The 24,565-nt window shown below is 42.8% G+C and overlaps 1 protein-coding gene across 5 annotated transcripts in view; it reads right to left on the bottom strand.

The window, feature by feature from the left end:
* Positions 1–3,569: 3,569 nt before the first annotated feature.
* The window catches only part of DOCK11 (dedicator of cytokinesis 11), a 70,780-nt gene continuing 49,784 nt past the window's right edge, over positions 3,570–24,565 (bottom strand). For all 5 annotated transcript variants that reach the window (XM_085230413.1, XM_010715181.2, XM_085230411.1 and 2 more), the window contains 14 exons: positions 24,055–24,192; positions 19,685–19,867; positions 18,866–18,979; positions 17,034–17,249; positions 16,895–16,952; positions 15,289–15,395; positions 14,209–14,331; positions 13,481–13,594; positions 11,943–12,089; positions 11,148–11,358; positions 10,640–10,830; positions 9,923–10,023; positions 8,337–8,475; positions 3,570–5,545 (listed from right to left, as the gene is read on the bottom strand). In XM_085230413.1, the coding sequence (XP_085086539.1) occupies positions 5,423–5,545; positions 8,337–8,475; positions 9,923–10,023; positions 10,640–10,830; positions 11,148–11,358; positions 11,943–12,089; positions 13,481–13,594; positions 14,209–14,331; positions 15,289–15,395; positions 16,895–16,952; positions 17,034–17,249; positions 18,866–18,979; positions 19,685–19,867; positions 24,055–24,192 (1,965 nt within the window). In that variant the 3' untranslated portion in view covers positions 3,570–5,422. The remainder of the gene's footprint in view (positions 5,546–8,336; positions 8,476–9,922; positions 10,024–10,639; positions 10,831–11,147; positions 11,359–11,942; positions 12,090–13,480; positions 13,595–14,208; positions 14,332–15,288; positions 15,396–16,894; positions 16,953–17,033; positions 17,250–18,865; positions 18,980–19,684; positions 19,868–24,054; positions 24,193–24,565) is intronic.

The raw sequence follows: 24,565 nt of genomic DNA, 5'->3' as shown, positions 1-24,565 counted from the left end.
ACCTCCAGTTATAAACAAATGAAAATCACCACTTCACATTGCAGGACACGACGATATTGTCAGGCTGTAGAACTGCATGTGGCTGATGTGGACTATGGTTCTGCAGATGATCTTTGCACGGCACGGCTGGGCAGACCCAATGACCTCTCTCTTGCTTTCAGTTTCCTTCTCAATGTTTTCTTTCCTTCCCTCTTTCTATTTTGTCCACTCTATCTCCTGGGATGTGGATCCAGGCACACAGCCGGGGCTCAGCTCAGCCTGTTGGCTGCCTGCCTGCAGTCGGAGGCAGAAGCAATGTTTCTCCCTGCCCCTGCTCTCACTACTATCGGTTTTCCTGTCTATGTCTCAATGCAATTGGAGCTTCTGCTGAACACTTTGATCCTCACCACCTCCCCGAGACTCCCCGTTTCCCAATCTCAGTGAGTCCTGTCCTGCATCTTGTTGTTGCAAGCCCCGGGCTTCCTGATGTTCTGAGCTAATGAATCTGCATTGCAGTGCCTGGATCTCATGCCGACGCACCTGATGTACTTCTGAAAGGCTCTATTAAATACCTAGCACATGGCATTACGTCTGGTTACATCAGAATAAGATGACACTGGTGAGCTGCCTTTGGCTGCGTGCTCCTGCCGTGTCCAGCCATGCAGTCGTAGGGCTGCGCAGTGACTTTGCTGACATGTTCTAAAAAAACCAACAGTAGCAGGTTAAGAGATGGATGAGGTGCATGGCGTGGTGTGGCTGCATGGTGACTGGCTGCAAGAAGAGGCAGCAGTGATGAGCAGTGTGGGGCAGGGGGGGGCTGTCCTTTCTGAGAGCAGAGATCTTCAGTCGCCCCACATCAATCACAAAGTTCTTTCCTTGTCGTTTCTGATCTTGCAGCAGCTTCTGTGGGCACTTCAGATCTCAGCTGACGTCATTACAGGCTCTTCAAAAGATGGATGGGGTCAATTCAAAGAAGAGTCGGCTTGATTAGAATACAGTTGGATCAGAAGCACAAACATCCAAAAACACTGCTGAAAAAATCCTCTCTGACTCAGCGGGCCTCTCCCTTTTTGACCTCGGTGTTCTTCAGGCCAGGCCAAGAGTTTTAGAGTATGCGTGCTCATAACAGCCTCATAACTCAGCAAGCTGCCTGCGAGCTGCTACCAGCACCTCTGAAATCCAGAAATGATGTGGATCTAAATCCTTCTAAGAACCCTTTTGGGTAGATGTGGAACCAAGCATGCTTGTGTAAAAACTGTATCCCTCTCCAAAACATTGATACTATAAATGGTACTATAAATGCACGCATCAGTTCAAGGTCTGTTTAATTCACCTATGTATTTAGCAAGGGAGTGACTCCTTCACCTCCCATTTTTCCCAGACAGGTGAGAACAAATCTGATTCTGCAGCAGTTTTGCCAAGACTTGCAAGAATCCTGTGCAGGAGAGCAGATGCAGCAGCAGAAGTGAGGTGGTAGCAGTGCTATTACGGACTTCCATTGCATCACATTATAGCTGCTACAACTGCCTGGGTTGGAATATTTATTATATCCTGGCAACTGAATCTCCCCATCAGCTGAGTTAGTGGGAGCAGAGTGACTGGAGATGTTCCCAAAAAGTCTGGGTTTGAGAACTGGAACTACACAGCACAGCAAAACCCTGATCATGAACTTACTGAACATTTTTCTTTTTTAGGAAAATAGGCAGATTTGCCACCAGATTTCCTCACTGGAGAATCACACTTTATTCTAAATTTGTATACATTCCTACATCTCAGTCATTGGTTTCCTGAAGAATCACATTTCTGGGATCCTCGGAGAAGGACACGTGACATTTGTGCTCCTGTGCTATTTCTGAGTCAACATCTTCCACTTCCCAATGAATAATTCAGCGCTAATCCTAAAATTTGGTGTGCTTACGCATCTGAAGGTTCTTTTTTTAAACTTGGAGACAGTGCACGCAATGGCACATCTGAATGACTTTGGTTCCCAGCATCTTAATGTGGTGTTGGCTTCAGCTCTCTCATTTCTGTTATTCAGAGAAGGAAAAAAAGAAAAAAGGAACCTAAGCAAAGCATATTGTTTGCAACACTTATTTTTCCATGTTGTAGTCTCTGTGTATGCACTGGAATAAACTCTCCCTTTTTTGGTTTGAATGGAACATGAATTTGCCCTTCTTGCTGAAATTATTGATTCTCCAAGAACAGGACAAAGAGCAGTGTAGGAGCACCTCAGGATTCTCTGGAGTTGCTTTGTGTATTACTCAGTGCCAAAGTTACACTGGATCACAGCAGAGGTGAATGGGAGGTGCTGCTCTCTGCTGTCATCGGAGAAGTTAACCAGGGCTGTACAACGCACATCCATCCAACACACACCATAAAGGCACTTCTGCTATGACTTGCTAGTAGCATGTGTTAACCACGTCCAAAGAGAGTAAATTACATCCAGAACAACTGAAATTCTTACAGCCACGATTTCCCATTTATTACCCCATCTCGTGGAAAGTTCTGTTTTTGGTAGAAATTCAGAACAAGTGTGCAGAAGAATATCCTCAGCTGCAGGAAATTCCAGGTCCCAGGCTTTTTTATTTTGAAAGAAACGTTGAAATGATGCCTTAAAATACCGCTTTCTAATCTGTGTGCAGGGAGAAAAGCCGCGTGCCAGAGGCAGCAGTAAATACTGACGCTTTGCCAGCTCGTCTCACGCAGGTGAACAAATCTCTAAAGCACGTTCTTGTGTACAGAGTGCTGGCAGACCCTGGGTGGCTCTACATGCCCTAATCTGTTTGGCTCTAACGCACAACCATCCAAAAAAGTCCCGATGCTGAGAATGGCGCTCCTAATCCTCGCTGCCAGGCACCTTACCCACTCCTTCTCCTTTTGTGCAAACAGCAGAGCGATTGCAAAACGACCCACGCATCTGTTGTGGAGACTTGACAGGTTAGACAGCAATTGTGCAGCAATGGTAATTAGAGGTCTACTTGCAAAATATGTACGTGCAGCTATAAGGATGGTAGAAAGAATGTTTGTGAATTAAGCTATTGCGACCAGAAATAAGAAAAAACAACGGAGGGCTTATTTCAGTGGTAACAATTACCTATGAAAAGGATAGGAAGGGAAAATGGGAGCACCTTCCGGGTAGAGTTGCCCAAAGATAGGAGTAATGACGGATGCAGCAGTCTGCAGTCTACTGATCACTCCCTATTGTTCTCAGATTGGTACAAACACAAAGCAAGGCCAAGCTGGTTTGTCATCAGTGTCATTATATCCTGTAACAAAAAGGCACCTTTTCCTTTGAGATTCTTCTGTTTTACATCCAGTTGGATTATTTAGCTGCAGGAACAGGGGACAAATCCTCAAGGAATGAGCGTTTTTCTTATTCATTTATATATGCTAACTGAATATAATACATTTTTTTAGCTGATTTACCGTAACAACTTTCTTTCTATATTATATTAAATTGAAATGACAACTTCAAGACTAACAACAGAATTAGAAGTGAAGACAAAAATTCAACTTGGAACATTAGAGACATCCAGAGACATGAACAAGAATTTTGCTGGAATTCCAGCAGAAATAAGGAATAACAAGTGAAAATTCATCCATACATGTTACTGTGGAACATCCAAGACATCCAGAGACACGAACAAGGATTTCACTGCAATTCCAGGAGAACAATTTGATTTTCTGTCATATTTAAGAGGTATAGCTCAAGAGTTTTAATATGTCCACATCTCCTCATTGCTTGGTATGTTCAAAATAGGTCTTCCATAAGTACCAGTGTTCAGAATATTACTAGTTCCAAAAAAAAACCCCTTTTAACGTATTCACTATTAAAACTGCTTCATCACCTTTTAGAAAATTGGAAAACTCTCACTCTCTGCCCTTGTATGTCCTTTGCTGAAAGATTCAAATCAGTAAGGTAGGAAACCATACTTACATGTCCTAATCTCTCTTCCTCTTTCTTGCAAGCTAAATGCAGAGCCTGCTTGGCATGAGAGCACACACAAGCAGAAATGCGGTCTGGTGGTCACGTTGCCACATCTGTGTGTTGCTTGCAACAGCTCATGGGTGGATTTATGGATCACAATGTTTGTTTCTCAAAAGACAATTTCAGATATTTAGAATCACACTGAATAAACATTTGGAATGTGGTACGTTTACTACCTGAAGATAATTTTTCTTACAGAAATGAGAGGCTTAGCATTCTATCAGCCTTATAGCCAAGCTAAATACCTAGGCTGGAGTCCTTCTTATAATGGCATTTTATTACATTTCATTAAAAACCCCAAACCTTTCCATATAAACTACTGGAACTGTATTTACAACTGATGGGATTTTGAAAAACACAGACTTTAAACATGTTGTTGGATAAAAGAATTCCTGATATGTTTTCTCCTTCCATAAGGAGACACAGCCAATGTATCAAAGCTATGGGGAGGGGAAAAAGGAGTAGAAGAATGATGGCAAATACATTTTCTCCAACACCTGTTGGACAAAAATAACATGTTTCCAGAAAACGGATTTGCTTCATAGGAGGGACCATTTATGTCATGTGATGTTAACACCAGTCAGGTCTGAGCTATTTCATTTCAATGCGCTGCACTTTGTTAAAAAACACATCTCACAGATAATAAGAACTTTATTGGAACATTGTAATTCCCAACTAACTTTCAGGTGCCTCAGGGTTTATATTTGTGTGAGACCGTGAATGATAAAGAGGATAAACTGCTATCAAATGATAAATCTCTCAGGTTGTCTTCAGAGGCTACACTCCATCCTTTTGCAGATGTGAAAGGTTAGCCAGAATTCAAACCAGCTAGAGTAAATCCAGCTCTTGTGGAGGTTACTTTACGACCACCTGCCCAGAGGATGTACAATAATTATCATTTCTAAATTAAGTTGTAGTTATTCCAGACCAGGGCAACTTTACTCTCATTATGAGTGCAATTGGAGACATCTGGGCTCCAGGTCTCTTTCTAGAAGGGGAAGGTCTCTTACAGTGGCTACAATTTCTCCTTCACGTCCCCTGCCCAAGAAAGCTTTTAGCAGCAAATATGATACAGTGCTAATGTCTATATACTCTATGCTCCTTCTATTTACAGAGTAGTTTTACATTTTATTATATCCCATTGTACAACTTTACATAGTACCTCTGTCATTTCAATTCCTTGTTCTGCAATTCAATGCATACTTGGTTAACTGCCTTTCCGTGTCTGGTTATAGACTTAGCTTTTAAAAAAAAAAGGTAGAAAAGAAGCACAGTGGTGCAATGTCCAGGCACTTTCCATGTTGCTCAGCAGAAGAAGCAAGCACCCTGTCTGAAAGCACGGTAAACTCAAGGGGGAGGAAAAAACCATAATCTCTGTTCATGGTGGATTTTTAAAAATCCTTTACACAGTTCCAAGTATTCCTGAGAAAGCTCTGTAAAGTGTCACCAATACGTTTATATTTCAGCAGTGGGTCTGAGAGAGCAGTAACTTCCATTGCTGGATGTGCCGCTGATGGCGCAGAAGACGTGCAAGGAGTCGTGCATCCACGGCGAATGCATTGGGTCTTCGTGGTACATCTAGGCAGAACAGAACAGCCACAAGCTCAGTAAAAGTTTCAGTTTGTTGCCTATGAAAAAGTTGTTTAAAAAGGTATGGGAAAGAGATATCCAACCTTGTCTTCAGAGCTGTTTCACAAAGGCAGCATAACAAAAATGAGAAAGAACAGTGATTTAGCAACTTCTGTAGCATTCAGATATATATGCCCTTCTGTACATTACCAGATAGTCTTCAGTTATGACTATCCAGTCTAGGAAAGAAACAATTTTCTCTGTACAGAACTTTAAAATTATATCTTAGCATTAATAAAATCAGATCTAAATATTTATATATAAGCATGGGGGATATATGCAGCTAAGTGCAGCAAACACCACTACATCTGTGCCACGTGCCAAGACTTTGCACTCTCTATCCTGAAAGATGCCTTACAGCACTGAATCTACATGCACCAGTAGGGCTGTCCTAGAGCTGAGTGTGTTTTTACCCTGTGATTCATCAGAGTTTGTCTGAATTTACAGTCGGCAAACTGAGGTGAATCACAGAATCACAGAAACACCAAGCTTGGCAAAGACCTACAAGATCATCCAGTCCAACCATCCACTTATCACCAATAGCTCTCACTATCCTTGGGCCATCATCAACGCATTCTGGACATCCAGTGTTCATCCACTCGGAGGCTTCTTGCGCCCATCTGCCTGCAGCTTACCAGTTGTTTTCACATTTCCCTTAATTAAAATATCAGTAGGAAGGCTACAGGCTGACCCATCTGTCCCGTCACCTTCACTAAGTGTGCAGCCTGTGCTTCGCAGCACCGAGCACACGTAGAAAAGGACCTGTTATTTGGAATGAGAACCCTTAAGGAATATAATGTACCTTCATGTTTAATGTACCTTCATGTTAACAAAATTAACATGTTAATTTTGCAGGAGAGGAAAACATGTTTCACTGTTTAGATTGTCAGATATTGAGCCCGTTTGATGGCAGTACAAAGTTCAGGTCAGCGGTTATCTACCGATCATTTTACAACAACTAAGAACGGTGCTCGTAAACACCATATTTTAATACAAAATACTAAAGCCTCACAGAAGAAAGTGAAAATATATCCTTCCCAATGAGCAATTCACTTTGATATTTCAGTTGCTGTACTATTCTGCACATTAATCGGAGAACAGGGCAATGCATTTGTAAATATGTTAAAATTATAGGGCATGCTATAATGGTACTTCTTTGTTCCAGGGTAATTTTAACTGTAGTGCTCCCACAGCACAGAACTGAGTGATTTGTTTCCAATTTGACTATTGCAGAATTCAGAAACCACAGAAGTTCCAGCAGCTGCATGCAAATCAGGTGTCCTGGAGGAAAGCATTTGCAAACAGCGCGGAGTAAGCAGGTGGCAACTCCTATAACAAACAACTCTCAACCAAATTCAGCAGTGAAATAAACAAAGTAGGCAGTGTATGAGAAAAAAAAGTGTGCTAAAGGAAAAGACCAGTAAGAGAAAGGTGGTCCGGAGTGGAATAGCAGGGAAATCTAACACGGAGGGGACGTGGCAGTCATCTATCCACAAACACATCCTCTTCTATATCTCTACAATGAAATTCAGCCCCATCATGACACTCCACATCCTGTTCCCCTGAAATGGTGTACTACTTTTTTTTTTAAAAAAAAAAAACAACTAAAAAGCCTTTGAGCATTGTTTTACTGTACATAAGACTGACTTAGAAAAAGCAGCCCGGTGCACTTTGATTATTTTGCCACTTGCGTGTTTCTGTGTTCCTTTGAACAACTGCTCCAATTACTGTGGGATTTACCTATTTTCAGGGACTGCTGCAGTTTTAATTAACTGTCACACATGGGATTGTTGCAGTAAAGGCAAACAAACAAAGTTTAAGCCGTATATTATCTAAGCCATAAGAAGACAAAAGACATTACGTCAGCAGGAGATTTTGGAAACTCTCCTAATTTTCAAGACATATGAATCACAACAGGCAGCAGTGCTTGTCTCACGTGCTTGCTCTGTGTGACTACAATGAGCTTTTTTTTGGTCATAATGAAGGCAAAATAGGAAAGCAGATGCTACTTCAGACAGTTCTCATTGTATTTCACAGCACGATACTAGGTAGGTGTGCACCTCACCGATGCTACTATTCAAATGTGTTTTCCTAGAAAGAGTCAAGAGAACATTAAAACAGATGATGGAAGGCAGCACAAATATCTTCACAGTGCGTGCAAATGGTTGGTATTAGGTCAATGTTCAAAGAAAATATTCCTTAAAGGGGAAAAAAAAAAGAAAAAAAAAAGGAAGTCAAGCAGGATATAATTGAGGAAATGGAAATTTAGGCAGAGAATTTCAATCTCTGACTTATCACAGCTTTCCTGCAATGTAGAAAACACGAAGGCAAACATGGCACAAGTATTCTGATGACCACTACATCTAGGAAACCAACAACACGAATCACTGACGACTCCATCCAGCATACCAACACCAGGATGAGACTTTCTGGCACTGAATGAGAGGATTGTGGGGGTTGGAAGGGGCATCATCGAGTCCAAACCCCTGCTACTGCAGTTTGTGTGGGAAAGCATCTAGTTGGGACTTGGATATCTGTAGAGAAGGAGACTCCACAACCCCCTGTTCCAGTGCTCTGTCACCCTCGCTATTGCTGTTTGTGCAGGTAAGATGGAATGGGAAACCAACCATGTCATTGATAACATGAGGTGTTTTCTATTAGTTTTCAGTGAGTTTTCAGCTTTAGCTACTTTTCAAGCACAGAGAACCACTTCTGTGGGCCCCTGAGATGCAGTACATGCCTGTTCATGGATGATGTCCGAAAGCTCTTTCACCATATCCCGAAAGTTTGATTTTAGTCCCTCGTGGTACTCCACTTGATCCTCTTTAATGAGTCTCTCGTTGAGCTCCAGAGCAATTCCACAGGCTTGTATAAACTTCCTGGGGAGGAAAAGAATGAACTTTAGGCATGACCATTTCCCAGTCTTCTACTGAAGCAGACAACCATGTCTTCCTGTTTCTCCAAGTCACATTCTAGGGCCATCCTGAGCACAGTGGATCAGGGAATGGGGAAGGATTGCAACACAGGACTGTGCTTTTTGAAGGAGCTCCTTGGAGGCTCCACAGGCACTAAATGGCACTAAATGTGGCACACACCTGCAGTCCAACACAGTGGTCTCTGACCTTCTCCAGAACCTGTGTAGACACACAGTGAGCAGATCCCAGGGAAGCCCAGCCAGCTGCCAGTGGGGACACAAGCAGAGGCAGGCCATGGTCAGGTTCACAGGGTTTGGTCCCTCTGAGCTCAAATTTCTAGCAGCAGGCACACCCTCCACGAAGAAATTTACATCACGTGGAGCTCTCGTACTGTTTTTACAGCTACTCATTTCATGGTTTCTCATTTTCTTCTCTTTATTTCACATGCATAGTTTTCCTTTTAATTATTTAATTAATTTAACTGAGACTGTAATAAAAACACAAGCATTTCTGGGATTTTCCAGGATGTTTTTTTTGTGTTTTTTTTTTTCCTCTGAGTGTGTGTGTGTGTGTACATGAAACAGATTATGTTTGGTTATTCTTTCTGGCTGCACAGCAGGGCTGAAAAGTAAAGAAAAACATTCCCTCTGCTCTGCAGCCGTGCATGGCAGATTTGCAGAGATTATTTACTTATTCTTTCCATGGTTTGCTTGGTTACTTGATGAAGGTAAACAGGATTGACACAAGTGCTGCTCTGTCTGTAAGTTACCAGTGGGTGAAATGGGCACCAAGCAATAAATATAGGAGCTGGTGGGCAACTGCTTGCTGCTGGGAGGTCCAGAAAGTAGTGTGGCAAAGTGTGGGGACACACATAGTCCTGAGGTAAAGTGAGAGCTTCACCTGATTGGGTCTTGGGGGACAGTTTCAAGTGGGAGGTAAAAGGCCATGTTCAAAGCACCTACTGTGAAGGGCTGGAGATAGATAGAAAAATGCCTGTGCAAGTCATGTAGTGTCCAGAATTAGAGACAGAATCCAGAATGACAGTCCCCCCCACAAACTGAAAAGGGATTTGTTTCAAAATACTTCATCATTATGTAGTTAAAAATCCCTTTGGAAAGATGGGAAAACAACGCACAATACGAGAGGGCCCTGAACATGACTATCAGGCCTCTGGTTTTCAAACATTCTTTCTTCACACTATCACCTCAAATACTGATGCAAATAACTGAATAAGGCATTCAAGCATGGAAATCACAACCCTAAGACCTGGCATATATTGTTAAATTGGCTTGTGACAGGTGGATTTTTGTAAGATACATCTGAGCATGCAGCGTCTGCTGATTTTGGGGACATGCAAAAACACAGCTAAAAAACCCAGGCTGCTGTTTTTTTATTACATTAGAAATCCTACCTGAACATTTCTTTCAACTCGTTCACCTTCTTAGCAGGATATTTGCTGGACTGGCTGTCACTTAGGAAAGCCCTGGCATAGGCCAAGGGACCAGCATTAACCTGGAACCAAAGAAGTAAAAAGTCATTTATGCCACAGCTTTGAGTCAATAAGGGCATTTTAGAAGGTTAGAACAATTTTTTAAGGCTTGAAAACCATTATCATGTTATTTGAATGCCACTAACTCTGCGTTACTGATATCACCAGAGCAAGCTGAAGTCTCTAAACTTGAGTGTTAGTTTTTCTATTTAGGTTTTGAAAGCCCAAAAGATAAATGCAGATAAAGAAGAGGAAGGGAGTCTGTTTCCTCATACTTTCCTCATACTTCTGCTTGGCAAGCAGTATGGTCTGAGTCTTAAAGTCATATATCCGGCTGGAAAAAAGTCAGGTTCACAGAGAGGTTATTTCTGCCTGATATTTACCAGTGCAATCTTAAAGAAATAAGTATATTTCAACACTCTTCCAGGGCCAGCTAAGGTACAGTAACACTTAGCACTGCAAACACCACTGGACAAAATGTTATTGTCTCAAGCCATTGGTGTAAGTGGCAGGCTGATGGCTGCAGTGCTGCAAACGTGGTAGTTAATCATTTATGGAAAGCAAATGCGCCGTGCTGCGAAAAGATGACTCAGTGAGGTATGTCTGTCAATGTAATTCTGAAGAGCTGTCAAGCCTTACCTGCACAGAAACACAGCCTTGCAGTTTGAGCTGCAGCTGGATCATGTCAACATCACCTGCAGAGCAGAGCTTTTGCAGCTCTGCTGTCTTGTCTTTTATTTCATCGGTTGCAACATCAATTGGTTTTAAATTAACCTGATGCTCATAATTGACTGGAATTCTCTTCTTTACGTATGGAAAGGAGTTCGAAGCTGGCAGAAACAGCAAAGAAAGTTTATAGATTGAAAGGCTGTTCAGTAAACAGAAGAATGTATAGATAGATCAGTTTTACTCAGTGTGGGTGAAATCCTGAACAAAGCTCTAACTTAACAGCATCATTTATTCATTTATAAAAATTTGCCCATAAAAATGTAAGAGAAATTCCCCCTCCCAACATGATTATTATACCACAATTCTGAATAAGAATTAGAGAAAATTTCTGATTCTTTTGGGATATTTTTATAAGCTAAAATAAGTCTATAATTAGTTGCTGATACCTATTGCCTCGTGTTCAGATGCTTTAACTTACTGGTTAGAATGGTCCTTTTTTTACACTGCTCTTCCACACTGCCATGCTTTTTTCCAGATAAAGTGTAAGGAGTCTCAAATACAAATCTATTGATATTATGATTCCTTTCAAATTCAGTCTTTCTTTCAGAAAGTTCTTTGTCTTCAAAATAGGGTTTCACGTAAGTCACTTGAATATGAGCGTACTTGGGGTCAAGGTCTTTAATGTTGACCTGTGAAACAAGAGAGTTACACTCTAGAAAAACAAAGGTTAGTGACTTACAATTGTTCAATTTATCTCCTGGGACCTGATGAACACTCTGATTCCCTGCTGTCCCAGCCCCATTGCGTGCGTGTGAATAACATATCAAGTACTCCCTTTGACCTCGGCAGGGATCGCTAGACTGTGAGCTAGCAGACACACAAGACAATGAGGTTGCAGCACAAGAAATACCTCATCTAGTGTCAAAAAAGGTGTACCTGGAAGGAGCAGTCATATCATGCTATCCATCAATGCAGCACATTCACACTTTACTCAGAACCTCCTAACACAACCATGTTGGTTCCAGGGCATGAGTTGTACAGCACTGTGCTGTAGCATGCAAATCTGCAGGCTTGCACAAAACCTTTGAGGTCTCCAGTATTGCTGTTAATAACCCAGATGAATCCATAGCTGCAACCCAAGGGAGCATAAAGAGATAGGTATTCTATGCCCAGTGTAGTCCCAGGCCCTAGAGAACAATATTTATGTCACACTCATCTGCTAGCCCCGATGTTCACTGCATTTCATTAGCTTGTTCACACAGTTTAATTTTACCTTATTAGAATCCTGGATAATTTTTACGGTTTCTGACCCAAATTTTTCTCCATAAAGTTTAAGAAGTCTGAAAGAGATCTCAGAAAGGCCCGTCAGCTTTGGCTCTTTGTAGATATATTCCTTCCCATCTTCTTCTTCAAAGAACGTCTAGCATTAATCACAAACAAGTCATGAGGAACAGATGAGTTTCTCTGCTTGGAAAACGTTCTTTAAGATTTGCTGGTTTGAAAGCAACTTTCTACTAACAATTCAGAATGTCAGTAAGGCTTAGTAGGCTATGGTTTGCACAAAGACTCTGTGTGGTCTAACAGATTCCTTCAAATATTGTGTAAAGAAATTTTATCCTTGACCAATAGAAACACATCATCATAAAGCACAAAGGCCTAAGTATGACTAACAAGAAATCCAAACAGTGTGGCAGAGGGGTTTGGCCCAAGGTTGTCTTTGAGGAAGGTTGGAAAGAGGCAACCAGGACAAAAAGCACAAAAACAAAGCATAGAGGATGAGTAGAAAAACAAATTCTCTAAGCCCTGAAAGCAGAGCCATGTGAAATTTGGAAATAAGAGGGTTTTGTGTAAGCCAACGGGGACCTCAAGTAATAAATGGAGAAACGTGTTTCCGCTGCTTTGATTTCTCCTGTATTCAGGGAAGTGGAACTCCGAATATTTGTGGTAAGTAGAGAAAAACTTGCAGCAAAGATTGTGCCTGCATCACCAGTCCTTCCTGTAACGGAAACAGTGTGAAAGCCTCATGCTTTGGCTCAGGTTCAGGAGTCGTGACAGACTGTTAGAAGGATCTCTGTGCAGTTTACAATATAAAGCTGGCAAAGCTCTAAAGTGCAAAACTGGATCGATCATTGGCTGTCAGGATGATGCTAGCTTGCGTAATTTGACCCAGTTATTTCTGTAGATTTTAGAAAGCCAAATTAGCAGTTGTTTAATTTGTTGCTAACTTATTTGCTTTTCACATATCGAAAGTACAAAGTCTGGAACCAAACGTTTGCTGCAGCAGAAGTCAGTGATCAGATTTGTTGTTGTTTGTTGTGTTGTTGTGAAGTGACAGTGGTGTTCAAAGGCACAAACTCAGGATGGTTTCAGGGGTACACATCAATTGCTCTAAAAGAAGGAACCAGGAAGGGCAGGGCTAGTGTCATTTACATAGCATTTTCTAGAGAGGTGACCTGCATTTCCCCCATAGTTACGGGTCTACAAGTAGAAGAGTAGCAGAAGACACATGGGAGATGAGATGTAACACATTTCATTAGATTAGCTGGAAAAATAACAACAATGTGTAACTGCCTTCAGGCTCAGAAGATATGATAAGATCACACTCTTTCTTGTGACTTTGAGCCCTAGATCTTCTCAATTTTTTCCAGCCACTTAGAATCACAGAATCATAGAATGGCTTGGGTTGGAAGGTATCTTAAAGGCACCAGACCCTGCCGTGGAGCTGTCAGGCTTTTCTGCTTAAGAGCTGCCTGAGCAGCAGCTGAAGGGTGCCAGGTGAGCAGTAGCTGGTGAGCCTCTGTCTATACTTACTTGTCCATAAAAAGCCACTCTGAAAAAGGTTCCAAGAAGCCTCTTCCGTGTGTGCATCACCTCCAGTATCTTAGCATATGCCCCATGAAGCGTTCTGTACAGTTGAGTAAGTTTCTGGAAAGCAAAATTTGACAGCAGAACTTCAAGTAGGAAATTCTAACTAAGGCTGGAAGCTACTGAAATATCTGAACACAATTCTCTGGAGGATTCAAACAAGAATTTCAGGCTTCAAGTCTGAAAGATACCACAGGCTGCAATAAAACCACTGTCCCTAGAGAGAACGCTGGATCTACAGTCTCAGCATGTTCCCTTTAAGCACTAAGCCTTTAAGGGTAGAGAAACTTGCATATTTTCCTCAATGATTTTTTTTTTTCTAATTAGAAACAGCTTTATGATGAAAAAAATAGATCATGATTTCTCCAAACTTCTATTGCAGAGTTGCATGCTGTCCTGATATGGAGAGGTCATGGGAGAGGAAGGGAAAGGGAAGCACTGTTCAGCAGCAGAACCTTACCAGAGCACAGATCACAGCAGGTGCTGCGAAGGAGCAAAGCTTTAACTCCTTTCACTGCATTATCTTTCACTAATTTGTTTAATGACCAGCACTGAAGCACAGTGTGTGCTACACTGATGCCAACCCATTAATTCAACATCAGAAATACAAGCACTTTGCTTTATCCTAGCAGTCTGTGAAACAAGACACACACAAACGAGTTCAAAATGCATACCTCAAATTCACGCCGCTTTTCATAAATAGGAATGATCAGTTTGGAAACTTCAGAAATTGTTTCGTAACGCTCTGCTTTCCACAGACCATCCACACATTGCTCCAGCAGCTCCACTAGGACTTCCTACAAGAGGAATCAAATGGGTGTGGTTAAGTCAAAAAGAAGATAAATCATTTGAGCTTCAGATAATTTAATAAGTTCCACTACTATGACCAGAGCTACAGAATTTTAAACACTGTGTGCTCTTGGCCTTTCCAAAGGTGTTCTGTAAGTTTTGGATGAAAAAAAAACAGACCAATTTTTAAAAAGTTTAATTCTTAATAACTCATTTGCACAATAGTAAGCAAGCATGCCTTGGTTATTTAGGTACCTCCTAAGAAAATGCCAAAGCTTTGGGAGGATATGGAGATGATAGTGTTGGAAGAGAGAGGGTATACGTCTAAGAAACACATCTGAGGAATATGTGTAAGATGTGCTGCTGGGGATCCCCAGGCCTAGCACTGATGAATGGACATTCAAGCAGAATGCACCTTCAAGAGTCACCTTGCTCAGCCACATGGCTCACCCAGTACAGTTGCACAGGGGTGATGGAGAAGTAATTGTGAGTCTTTATAATTTACAGAAGGATCTTCTCACTTCCCCTGGGCACTGCTCTGGTTTCTGGACTGTTCTGCTGCCATGGCAGCACAGCCCTAACTCAAGGGGAACCTGAGTTGACTTCTTGCTCAGCAGACCTTGACTTCTAACCTTCTATACCTTCTTGAAAATACTATGCTGTCCTGCCCTGTGCTGGCGAGAGTTAGCATTTGCATAACATGGCAAGCAAAGTTTGCGGTGTAGCTTTTTCAGTCTCGGGGCTAGAAAAGCCTTTCAGAGGAACCAAAAAGCTATACCAGATTTACGTATCTGAATTGCACACAAAAAAATCCATCAGTGCAGATTTCTCTTGGGAAATTGCCATGGAACAGTCTTTTATGCACACACCAGCGTACAACAATAATTTGTTACAGCTCACGTGAGTCTAAAACTAAATCTTACTTGGTTATCAAAACTCCTGTAGTCTGTGCTACGTGACCTCACCTCACTGTAATGTACGTCCATCATCCCGCCATCTTCTTTCATTGCACCTTCTTCGTCAATGTTGGGAGTGATTTTCCTGAAGGCAGTGCATCCACTGGGGAAGAGTTCTGTAGCAGACAAAAGCAAATGGATTCATGGAATAATTTATTTCAAATATATCTTGCTTCAATGGCCAAGGAAGCAGTCTATTGATAATGAAGTCCTACAAGCAGCAGAGGACTGCTCATTTTGGCTGCTCATTTGCTATAATAGGACTGAACACATGAGAATCTCCCCGGCCATTTGCCACAGGAGTCTTTCCTGATATGTGACTAACACCAAGCACAACAGATCTTCCAGAGTGCTATCCGAAGTCGCCTTTGACTAACCTGATGGCCTGCAACTGACTGACAGTCAGGAGAGAAGAACAAGGGTGTATTTTTGCACAGAAGATGCAAAAAGAAAGCTATCATGAGATGCTGGAAAGCTGGGTAAGAAGTGACTGGGATTGTACACCTCTAGCAGAAAGCACAGTTCTTGATGCACCCCAAAGCTTTGAGAAGTTCAGTCTGTATTGAACCATTTCCAGCCTTACATATACAAGTACATAAAGTGTCAGAGACAGAAATAACTCGAGGTATTGACTCAATATTCCTTTTGACTTGTTCCTTTTCTTTTTCACAAGTTCTCCCCTGTGACTGTGATCACAAAGAGGTGACAACCACATGGGGATTGTGGTCAGCAGCCTCTGGGACATACATAAAGAATGACCACTTTCAATGCTTTCCCCTCTGCAGCCATGTGAAGTTTGGATACGTATCAAATAAGCATGCCCTGATTCTTCCCACATAGCCAACACAAAGTACAGAATGTGGAGGGACTTCCAGCCCTCTGAGCAAGGCCCTTAGAGACCTTTCCTGCCAAGGCAGTGCCTGTAGTCATCTTCTGTGCAGCCCAACATTAAAAGCAGTGGGAAGCTAAGTCCTTTTCAGCACTACTTGCTCACATGGAGATGTGAAACGTGGTCAATGTATCAACTGGAGAATTGATATTTACAAGAAAACTTGCAAAACATTGTATTGTTACTTGAGAACACGTGAGTCTGTCCTTGCTTCCTGTTTTGCATTAAACCACAACACTCCCTTTTTTTCCTGGTTGCTCTTTACTTATTTGTATAGTCAGGTTACATATTTGTATAGTTAGGCTATAGCCTCATTTTTTGACTAACTTTTGACGGCTTTCTCCAATAGTTTCCCATATTGACTGTAGTGATACTTCTGATGAACACACTGGCAGACAGTTTGTAATATGGGCTTCCCCTGTGAGCACATTTCCTAATGTGAAATACATCCAAACTTTTCAACCAAGACGAGATGTGTCGGTTCTTATTTTACTCAGTAAAGTGCCAACATGACTACCTAAGAAGACCTGACCAGCCCAGTAACACTCAGGTTACTTTCTTTAAAACTGTTAATCATCTGATACCTTCATCATGCCACAACGCATTCGTTTGTCGGGTTTTTTCTTTTTCCTTTTTAGCTTGTTTAGAAGAGATCACAAATAACCATTTACCAAACTGTCACTCATCACTGCATTGCCTCACGCCCCTCAAACAGCAAACACTTACTTTTCCTGTGCAGAAACTCTGCAACGAGGGCTGCTACGTGAACGTAACACATGGCTGCCTGCAAAGCACAAAGGGAACATTAAAATGTCATCTCCACATCTGTCTTGTTAAGCACCATGTTTTGAATTACGTGAATTACCTCTGAGAAGTCTCCATTTTTCACATGTATTTTTGCCATACTGTCCAGCCATGTTTTCCGTAGCTCTGGGGTACTTGCATAAGATTTAGCTAAGCTGTACTGGAGATCTATCAGCATTTCTGGATCCTTTTCATGTTCTTTCATTTGGGCAGTGGCCATAAGCACCGTACGGATCCTCTTTGTCAAATCTTTGACTTCCGAAGGAAAAGCAGTTGCCTGATACAAAACAAATCTAATTAGAAGCAAACACAGAGACAAAAGGTGTGGCAGGCTTTTTCAAAGACTTTTGCTACCCGTAAGCCAAAACTCCACTTACTGCCAATCTAAAAAGCAAAGCATAGGAAATAACATTGACTGCAGTTTTACCTACTGAACACACGGTGCGTACAGCATACAGTATTTAACGTGCAATCAGAAGTGTTTCCACCTGGGCATGCACAAGACGTTGGCTATTCCAGTGCTGAACTGCAGCAGGTACCTCTATGAGCTGAGGAGCTGGGTGAGGGTTGGACAGAAGTCCTCCTTGCATGCAAACACCACAGAATGGAACCGTAAACCATTCCTGAAGCATTTTCCACTGAGTTCACCATCTGGACTGTTAGTGTCTGATGTGGTCACTCTTTAATTCCTGAAGTCCCATGGGCATTCTCACCACAGGAATGCGTTAAAGTAACACAGGCTCCAGCTGATCCTCTGCTACAAGCAGTTAGATTGAGGCTTATCCAGCCAAGTTCTGATAATCTCCAAGGAAAAATATCTAATATCTTTTTTGGTCTGTGTTCCAAAAAGGGAACATTTCTGGGAAGTCATTTTTCTTTATGTAAAGTTGGAATTTCCCTTGTAGCATCTCGTGCCTATTGCCTCTTGTCCTGTCCCTCTGCACCTCTGGGACAAGTCTGACTTCCTCTTCTCTAAAACCTCATCAGATGCCCCCTCATCTTTCTCTTCCCTGTGCTTGAGCCTGGCTCACTTCGCCCACATGCCAGCTCCTCAGCTATGTCTGTGTCTGTGCACAGCACCATCTCCAGTGTCCTGGAATCTCTCTTGTACTGGGAGATCTCTCCTGTACTCTTGCTCCTATGTAAGTACATAATCTGGATATAACAATGGTGGCATGATGCAAAATAAGATCAGCAAAATGGGGATTAGTGAAACCCCTATCAACATCTGTGTGCAGAAGGGAACAGAGCTTCTGTCATGTATATCCGAAATATAATTTTGTTATATCACAATTCAAAACCTAACTGAGGCTCCCATTCCTTTAGCTCATGGAATGATCAGAGCTGTAAAACTTTTCCTATATTTACTGGGTGCAATGGAGCAAATTGCAGTGATAATTTATTATTCACTGGATTGGATAGAAGCTGTTTATTTCAGCACAAGGGCGGACAATTATTTTCCAAAGAAACACAACCATCAATGTCTACAAAAGAAGACCTTATTAATATTAGCTACAATAAAAAAATTAATTTTAATTCCTGCTAATTATGGCTTTTAGGCAACAGGCCCTCCCTTGTCATTCCTGTCAAAGCTGGAAATTCTTAGAAAGGTCTTTGCATACTCTTGAAAGGAGCACCCCATGCAAATTGTAACCTGAATTATAGTGCTCCCTCCTCTTGGCATTAGGCATCACAGTGGAACATGACATAGTGCACCTGTCCCTATTGCTGTTGGCATAATCCCTTTGTTCTGAGCAAACAGTCCAGAACAGGCTTATAAATTTTACAATTAGAACTAATTAGGCTTATCCTAAACATGATTTTCTTGAGTGCATCCCCCATCTCGCATTAATGGCTGATAGCACACGATGTGATCTCTCTTCTCCAACTTACCTTCATAGGCCTGTCACTGTTTGCAAAGTTGTTAATGATGAGCAAGGAGTCCTGAAACCTCGTCCCACCGCTGAGCGCCACATCTGCTATTAACTGACTCACTGCAATTATTATCTGTTGGGACAGCAAAGGAGCATTATTTAAACAAGCCCAATAGAAGAGCTTTATTGTCACAGATACATAAAAAGCTCATTAAAAACATCATATCTTTCCCACAATGTAAACAAGGACCGTTGTTGTGGCTTCACTGTCTGAACTCTTGTGGACAAACACTCCTCAGAGGGCCAAACTTCTTTGCTGAACAGCAAGTTCACAGAATTAACGAGATAGCAGTCCTAATGCGAATGCTGATGTGGAAGTAGGTACCTCGATTATCATCATCTTCCCTGTTTTAGCACAATCCAGACAGCGTTCATCTGCACATCTAGGTATCTACATTTGCTTCAAAAATGTAACACTGCAAAAGCAGCTCCAGCAAAATCCCTCCTCCTGCCCTGAAGGTGTCTCATGCCAACCTTCCACCCCACCCCAGCCAGCATCCAAAGCAGAGGTGTGTCTTGTAGCTGCAATTCCAAAAACACAACAACATGGAGAGCTTGATGGAATTGTGTTGCACCCAGAAAGCCTGGAGCCAATCACTGAAAACAGGGATTAGGCAAAGCCAGGAAATCCAGAAGCTTTTTGTCCATATATAAGATCACTCCTTTTAGAAATAAATGATAAGCTCCTCTGTAGACATGAGGTAAGACATAGCTACGTTGATACACCCATTCACTACATCTGAGGCATCCCACTGCCCTCCTTTCCCCAGCTGCTCACCTGCAGGTGCGTTCTCAGAAATGTCCTCCTTTTGGTGAACTCAAAGTTATTTCTCATCAGCAGATACAGAAGAGCAGAAGCTTCATTCCTTGTGGAGGTCACCTTCGAAGTGCAGCACTTGAGGATCTCGTAGCAGAGGGCAGCACACATGTTCACCCTTCCCTTGAAAAACGCTGAAGGAAACTTCACAAGAGACAGGCAAACATTAGAATATACACCACAAAATTACACTTACAGGGCTCAGATGGGCAAGAGCATGGGGCAGTACATTGGGCTCAACCTTGTAAAGCCTAAATAAAACTCCTGCCAGAGTGTTGTGCTCAAAACTAGTTTGTGGGAATACATTCAGAGCCTATTTTTAACCACATTTCCTTGCTGTCCTTAGCTGACGTGCTTTTTGGGGATCTACTTGTGCATGTCCATCTATCCCTATCCCAAACAACATTTGGGTTCAGTGGCAGATTCTCAGCACAGATAGACAGAATTCTGTCTTATGCCCTTATAAAAGCCCTAAACATAGGAGAGATAGGAGAGGTCCCACCAATGTCTGCTGTGGGAGATATCTGCCAGAGCCCTCCAACGTGTCCTTGGATGCCTGCACCACTACTTCCACACTCCCTAGAAAAAAAACACCTAAAAAGATGACTTCCCTCAGGAATTCCAGTATGCAAAAAAGGCACACGCTTGTCCCAAAGCCCCTAACACACACGGTGACTCATAGCCTTGCCCCCCATATTGAGCTGGTGCCAGGAAGCAGTGGAACAAAGCCAAACTGCAGTATGAGTCCTCTTAGTTGGGAGCAGGGCTTGGGGATTTGCAATGGAATGGCCCACACTGTTGTAGTACATCTGCCCCCTGAGCAAAAACCTATTTCAGAGTGGCAGACCTCTATGCAGGACTTGCTGGAGCACCAATCCACCTGCGGTCAGAGCGGTGATTGGTGAGGAGGGGACACTGCATGCTGCTTCCTTCCACCCCCACTGCATTGGGCTGGGCACAGGGAAGCAGAAGAAGGAAGGGTTTGGTGCTGGCATGCAGCCGCCTCCGCAGCCACCACAGGGATGTGGCTGCAGGGGGTGACACCCGAGCCTGCTGGGGTATTGAAGGCTGCTAGGACACTGTGGGATGGCACTCTGAGCCCTACATTTCTTGGCACAGCCATAACCATGGGTCTTATCCATGCAGGGGAGAGGTTTGCTCAGTTCGTGTCTTCCTGGGCATGGTCCATGAGCCAATTCTCTGTTCTATCACCTTCTCCTCATAGGAGATGACAGTAAATACTGCCAATGAATTCACTCACATCCTCCGAGTCAGAGCCTGGAGCAGTCACCTTGGCCCTCTACCTTTTATGCTAAATATACATGATTCAGAAAAGCTGGTATGTACTCAATATCAAGATCCCTTCCAAACTAAGCCAAACTGCTGGAGCCATCACCGTGGCATGCTGGTAAATGGGTTTTAAAACAGGAACTAAGAGTTGTGTCTAGCAAGACTACTCCATTGGGTGTAGCCCACCATTACACAGAACCACACAGGTTAAAAGAGTGTGAAGACACTGCTCCAGTACGTGGTGATCTCTGCATCTTGCTGGAAATAGTCACAGGGAAAAAAAATGGGAGAAAAGAAGTGAATAAAATGGGGCCAAGAAGATCAAGCGTGCACTTGAGCAAGGAGCTATTAAGTAATTATTGCCTGTTGTAATTCAGTCCATCTCCCATTGCGAGATGGGGTCATGCTCAGAATTGGGATTAGCCCAGAGCTGGCTGCAGTGATATGAAATTGGGAGTGCACAGGCAGCACAGGGATACCCAAGAGAATATGGCTGACATTGACTCTCAGCATGACTAACTGATTGCCTGCAGGGACTTATCAGACACTTCCAACCCAATGCTAGGGAGAAAAATTTTTCCTGGGAACCTGCTGGAGGACAAGCTCCAGTCTTCTCTCTGTGCGTTTCTCCTTGTGTTGCTCCAAGAGGAGAACCTGTGCCCTGTTCACAGTAAGCCTGCATCCCCAGGCAACTCCCTGCTGGAGACTGATCCTGAGCAGATGCTATCACTCCTGGCACCTAAGCAGCACCCAAAGGGTTTGTGCTTGCCATAGCTTTGGCCAGCTGCTGAGTTACAGCTGCCAGCGGCCATTATAAACTCCAGTAAAGGAGGGCAGACAGCTTTATGCCCCCTCTTGCCTTTTCCAGCCTAGAAGATAGTGAAGTTCCCAGCCTGCTGCTGTGAGATTGTGCTAACAGGGAGGGAAAGCAAGACTTGATGTGGTTGGATACAATCAGCTGTTGCAGAAAAAGAGCAAGGCTCTGCTGCCCTGTTCCTTCAGGGCCTGGGATTGGTGATGCCTCCAGCATGTTCCCAGAACACATGCGTGCAAGCAGCATTCATTTTAGACCCAGAACCAAACATGCAAACAATTATAGACCTTGTTTGTTCCTTGCTTTCTTGCGTACCTTTTTAAAGTCTCCTTCCTAGCAAATGACCAGGTTTAGTGAAGGAAGAAGGGTATTTTTAAGACAGATTTTAGGAAGCGAAATAGCTCTCAGTTTTTCCCTCCAGCAATCATTTGCTGTGACACGAGATAAAAGGGGGATTCTTTTCATTGTAATTATTAGCTGCAGAAGGCCATAAAAAATGGGAAATTGTCTATTCCAGCTGTGTCAAAGGTATAATGCAGTTTTGGCTTTCTCAAAATTAACACCGATTTATAGCTAGCCATGATATGCAACTCAAAACAAAACAGCATAATTTCTGTATTTCAAAACAAGCTGGCAGGAAAACAAACCATCCTTGCACTTGCTGTGAAATGCTGTAACCCTCACCCCCAATTATTTAATCATCACTTTGTGTCTTAGAAAAGCCCTTCAGAGGACTTAAAAGGAAGTTTGGGACCCGTGTGGTTATGGAGTTGGCAAAGAAATCACTTCCTTGTAGATACCATCTGCTGGGCTCATATCTTGCTTTTACAGAAGCAACACTGTGTCCTGTCACTGGGGAAATGTGAAAAATTAACTGAAAGAAATCTTTCAGATCTCAGGACCAGTAAATCATAGAATGGCAGAATCGCAGACTGGTTTGGGCTGAAAGGTTCCGTGAAGGCCATCCAACCCCACCTGGCCTTGAGCACCTCCAGTGATGGGGCATCCCCAGCTCTGCACAGCCCGTGCCAGTGACTCACCACCCTAAAGGCCAAATCCATTGTGGCTTTGAGCTGGCAGAAACCCAAGGAAACCACCCGGACCCCCATCCTCCAGCAGCCCAGAGTGCAGCCTGCACTGCTGCAATCAGTGAGCACGTAACGCCCATAGGGCTCCAGGCTGTGAAGGCTGATGGTGAGATCAGATGGAACAGGTGTGTAGGTTTGGCTGCACGCTTAAACAACCACAGAAAATTTGCCAAGGAGGCAAGGAAGATCTCTTACTTGCTGTAGGCAGAATTTTTTTTTTTACAGCTAAACAAAATTTCAGCTAATTAAAGGGAGAGAGGAGCAGGAAGACTGTGTCCATGTGGGCTGTGTGTAGATCTGCAGCAGGATGTATTTCAAGGCTACGCAGACCATGGTCAAGCAGAAAACTTGACAGACACAGGGAAAGGCAGAGCAATAATCATCAATTATACCCTGCAGAAAAAATGGAGTGATTCCTCCAGCTGCCAATGTGGGAGGATGTAAGGAGCCCTGTGGAAGACCTCAAGTAGGAAATTGTGCTGTCTGGAGCCAGCTAGCTAGTGAGACTTCTGCATTTTCTGCTTTTGGTTTATCTGCTCAGGACAAACCAAACATCAGTCCTAGACATATTCATATTAGCTCTTAGCTTTGCTGTGTGGTTACAGTAAAATATTCATAGCACAGGCTTTCTCCATCTGTGAAAAACAGTTTTAGATGTCTCTGTCTTATAGCAAACTTTGTTCAGTGAGTTGTGCAAGACCTCCTTTGGAAATACTTGCTGCATATCCATAACATGCTGGGCTGTCGGGCTGCAATCTCAAGCCACACAAATTTACCTCTTTAACAAAGTGTTGCATTCAAGTCACTCCAGAGCTTTTCATTCATTTGATTATAACTGCAGCTTGGAAGCAGTGGAACTTGCGTGTACCTCTGGTATCGAAAATGTATTTATGAGAAGTGGTACATTGTGACAAACATGGAAGGAAGTGCCAGCAATAGCATCACACTGCTCTGGTGTGGTTAGCTGTGGCTTTGAGCTCAGGGGGTTGGACAGCCTCACTGTGTTCCAGGGCTCTGAGCTCAGCAAAGTGCAGGGATTGGTTCAGCCATTGCTACCCTCTCCCACATGCAGCCAAGGCCAGGAGATACTGGTCTCCTCTGTCATGCCTACAGAAATCCCACAGGTTTGTGCTATGTACCTTGCTGATGAAAGCTCTCAGGGAGGCAAACACGTGCTTAAGAGCTGCTTCTGACTGCCCGTTTTTCAGAAAAGCAAGGTGAATATCAAAAACCTTCTTCATGAGGGGATTGTGGCCATCGTTGCTTAAGAGCTGGGTCTGGAAAGCAATGAGAGAATTTACTTTGCAGCAGTGTTGTGCCTGAAGGTGAAAATGACAGCGATAATTTTGCACCATATCAATTCTTAACCCTTAACATCTTAATTCTTAATTAAGATGTGGAGCAGAGTCTTCAGTAAAACTGTAACCAGAAATCATGACAATCAGTACAAACTTACAGGATTTGGCCAGAGACTATTTTAAGAGAAGAGAATAAATCCACGTTGACACTATTGCATCACTAATTCTAAAACAAAGTTAGGTTTTGGACAATGCTCTGTAAAATGTTCACCAATGGTCCAGGTATGCTTTAAATAAAACAGGCAGTTACCAACATACGACACTGCTTTCTCCATTTTGCTCTATGAGTCTC

The sequence above is a fragment of the Meleagris gallopavo genome, chromosome 9, assembly GCF_905368555.1.
Source record: "Meleagris gallopavo chromosome 9, MGAL_WU_HG_1.1, whole genome shotgun sequence".
NCBI classification, from domain to species: domain Eukaryota; kingdom Metazoa; phylum Chordata; class Aves; order Galliformes; family Phasianidae; genus Meleagris; species Meleagris gallopavo.
The sequence above is the reverse complement of the archived record's forward strand: the minus strand, read 5'-3'. Positions and strand labels throughout refer to the sequence as shown.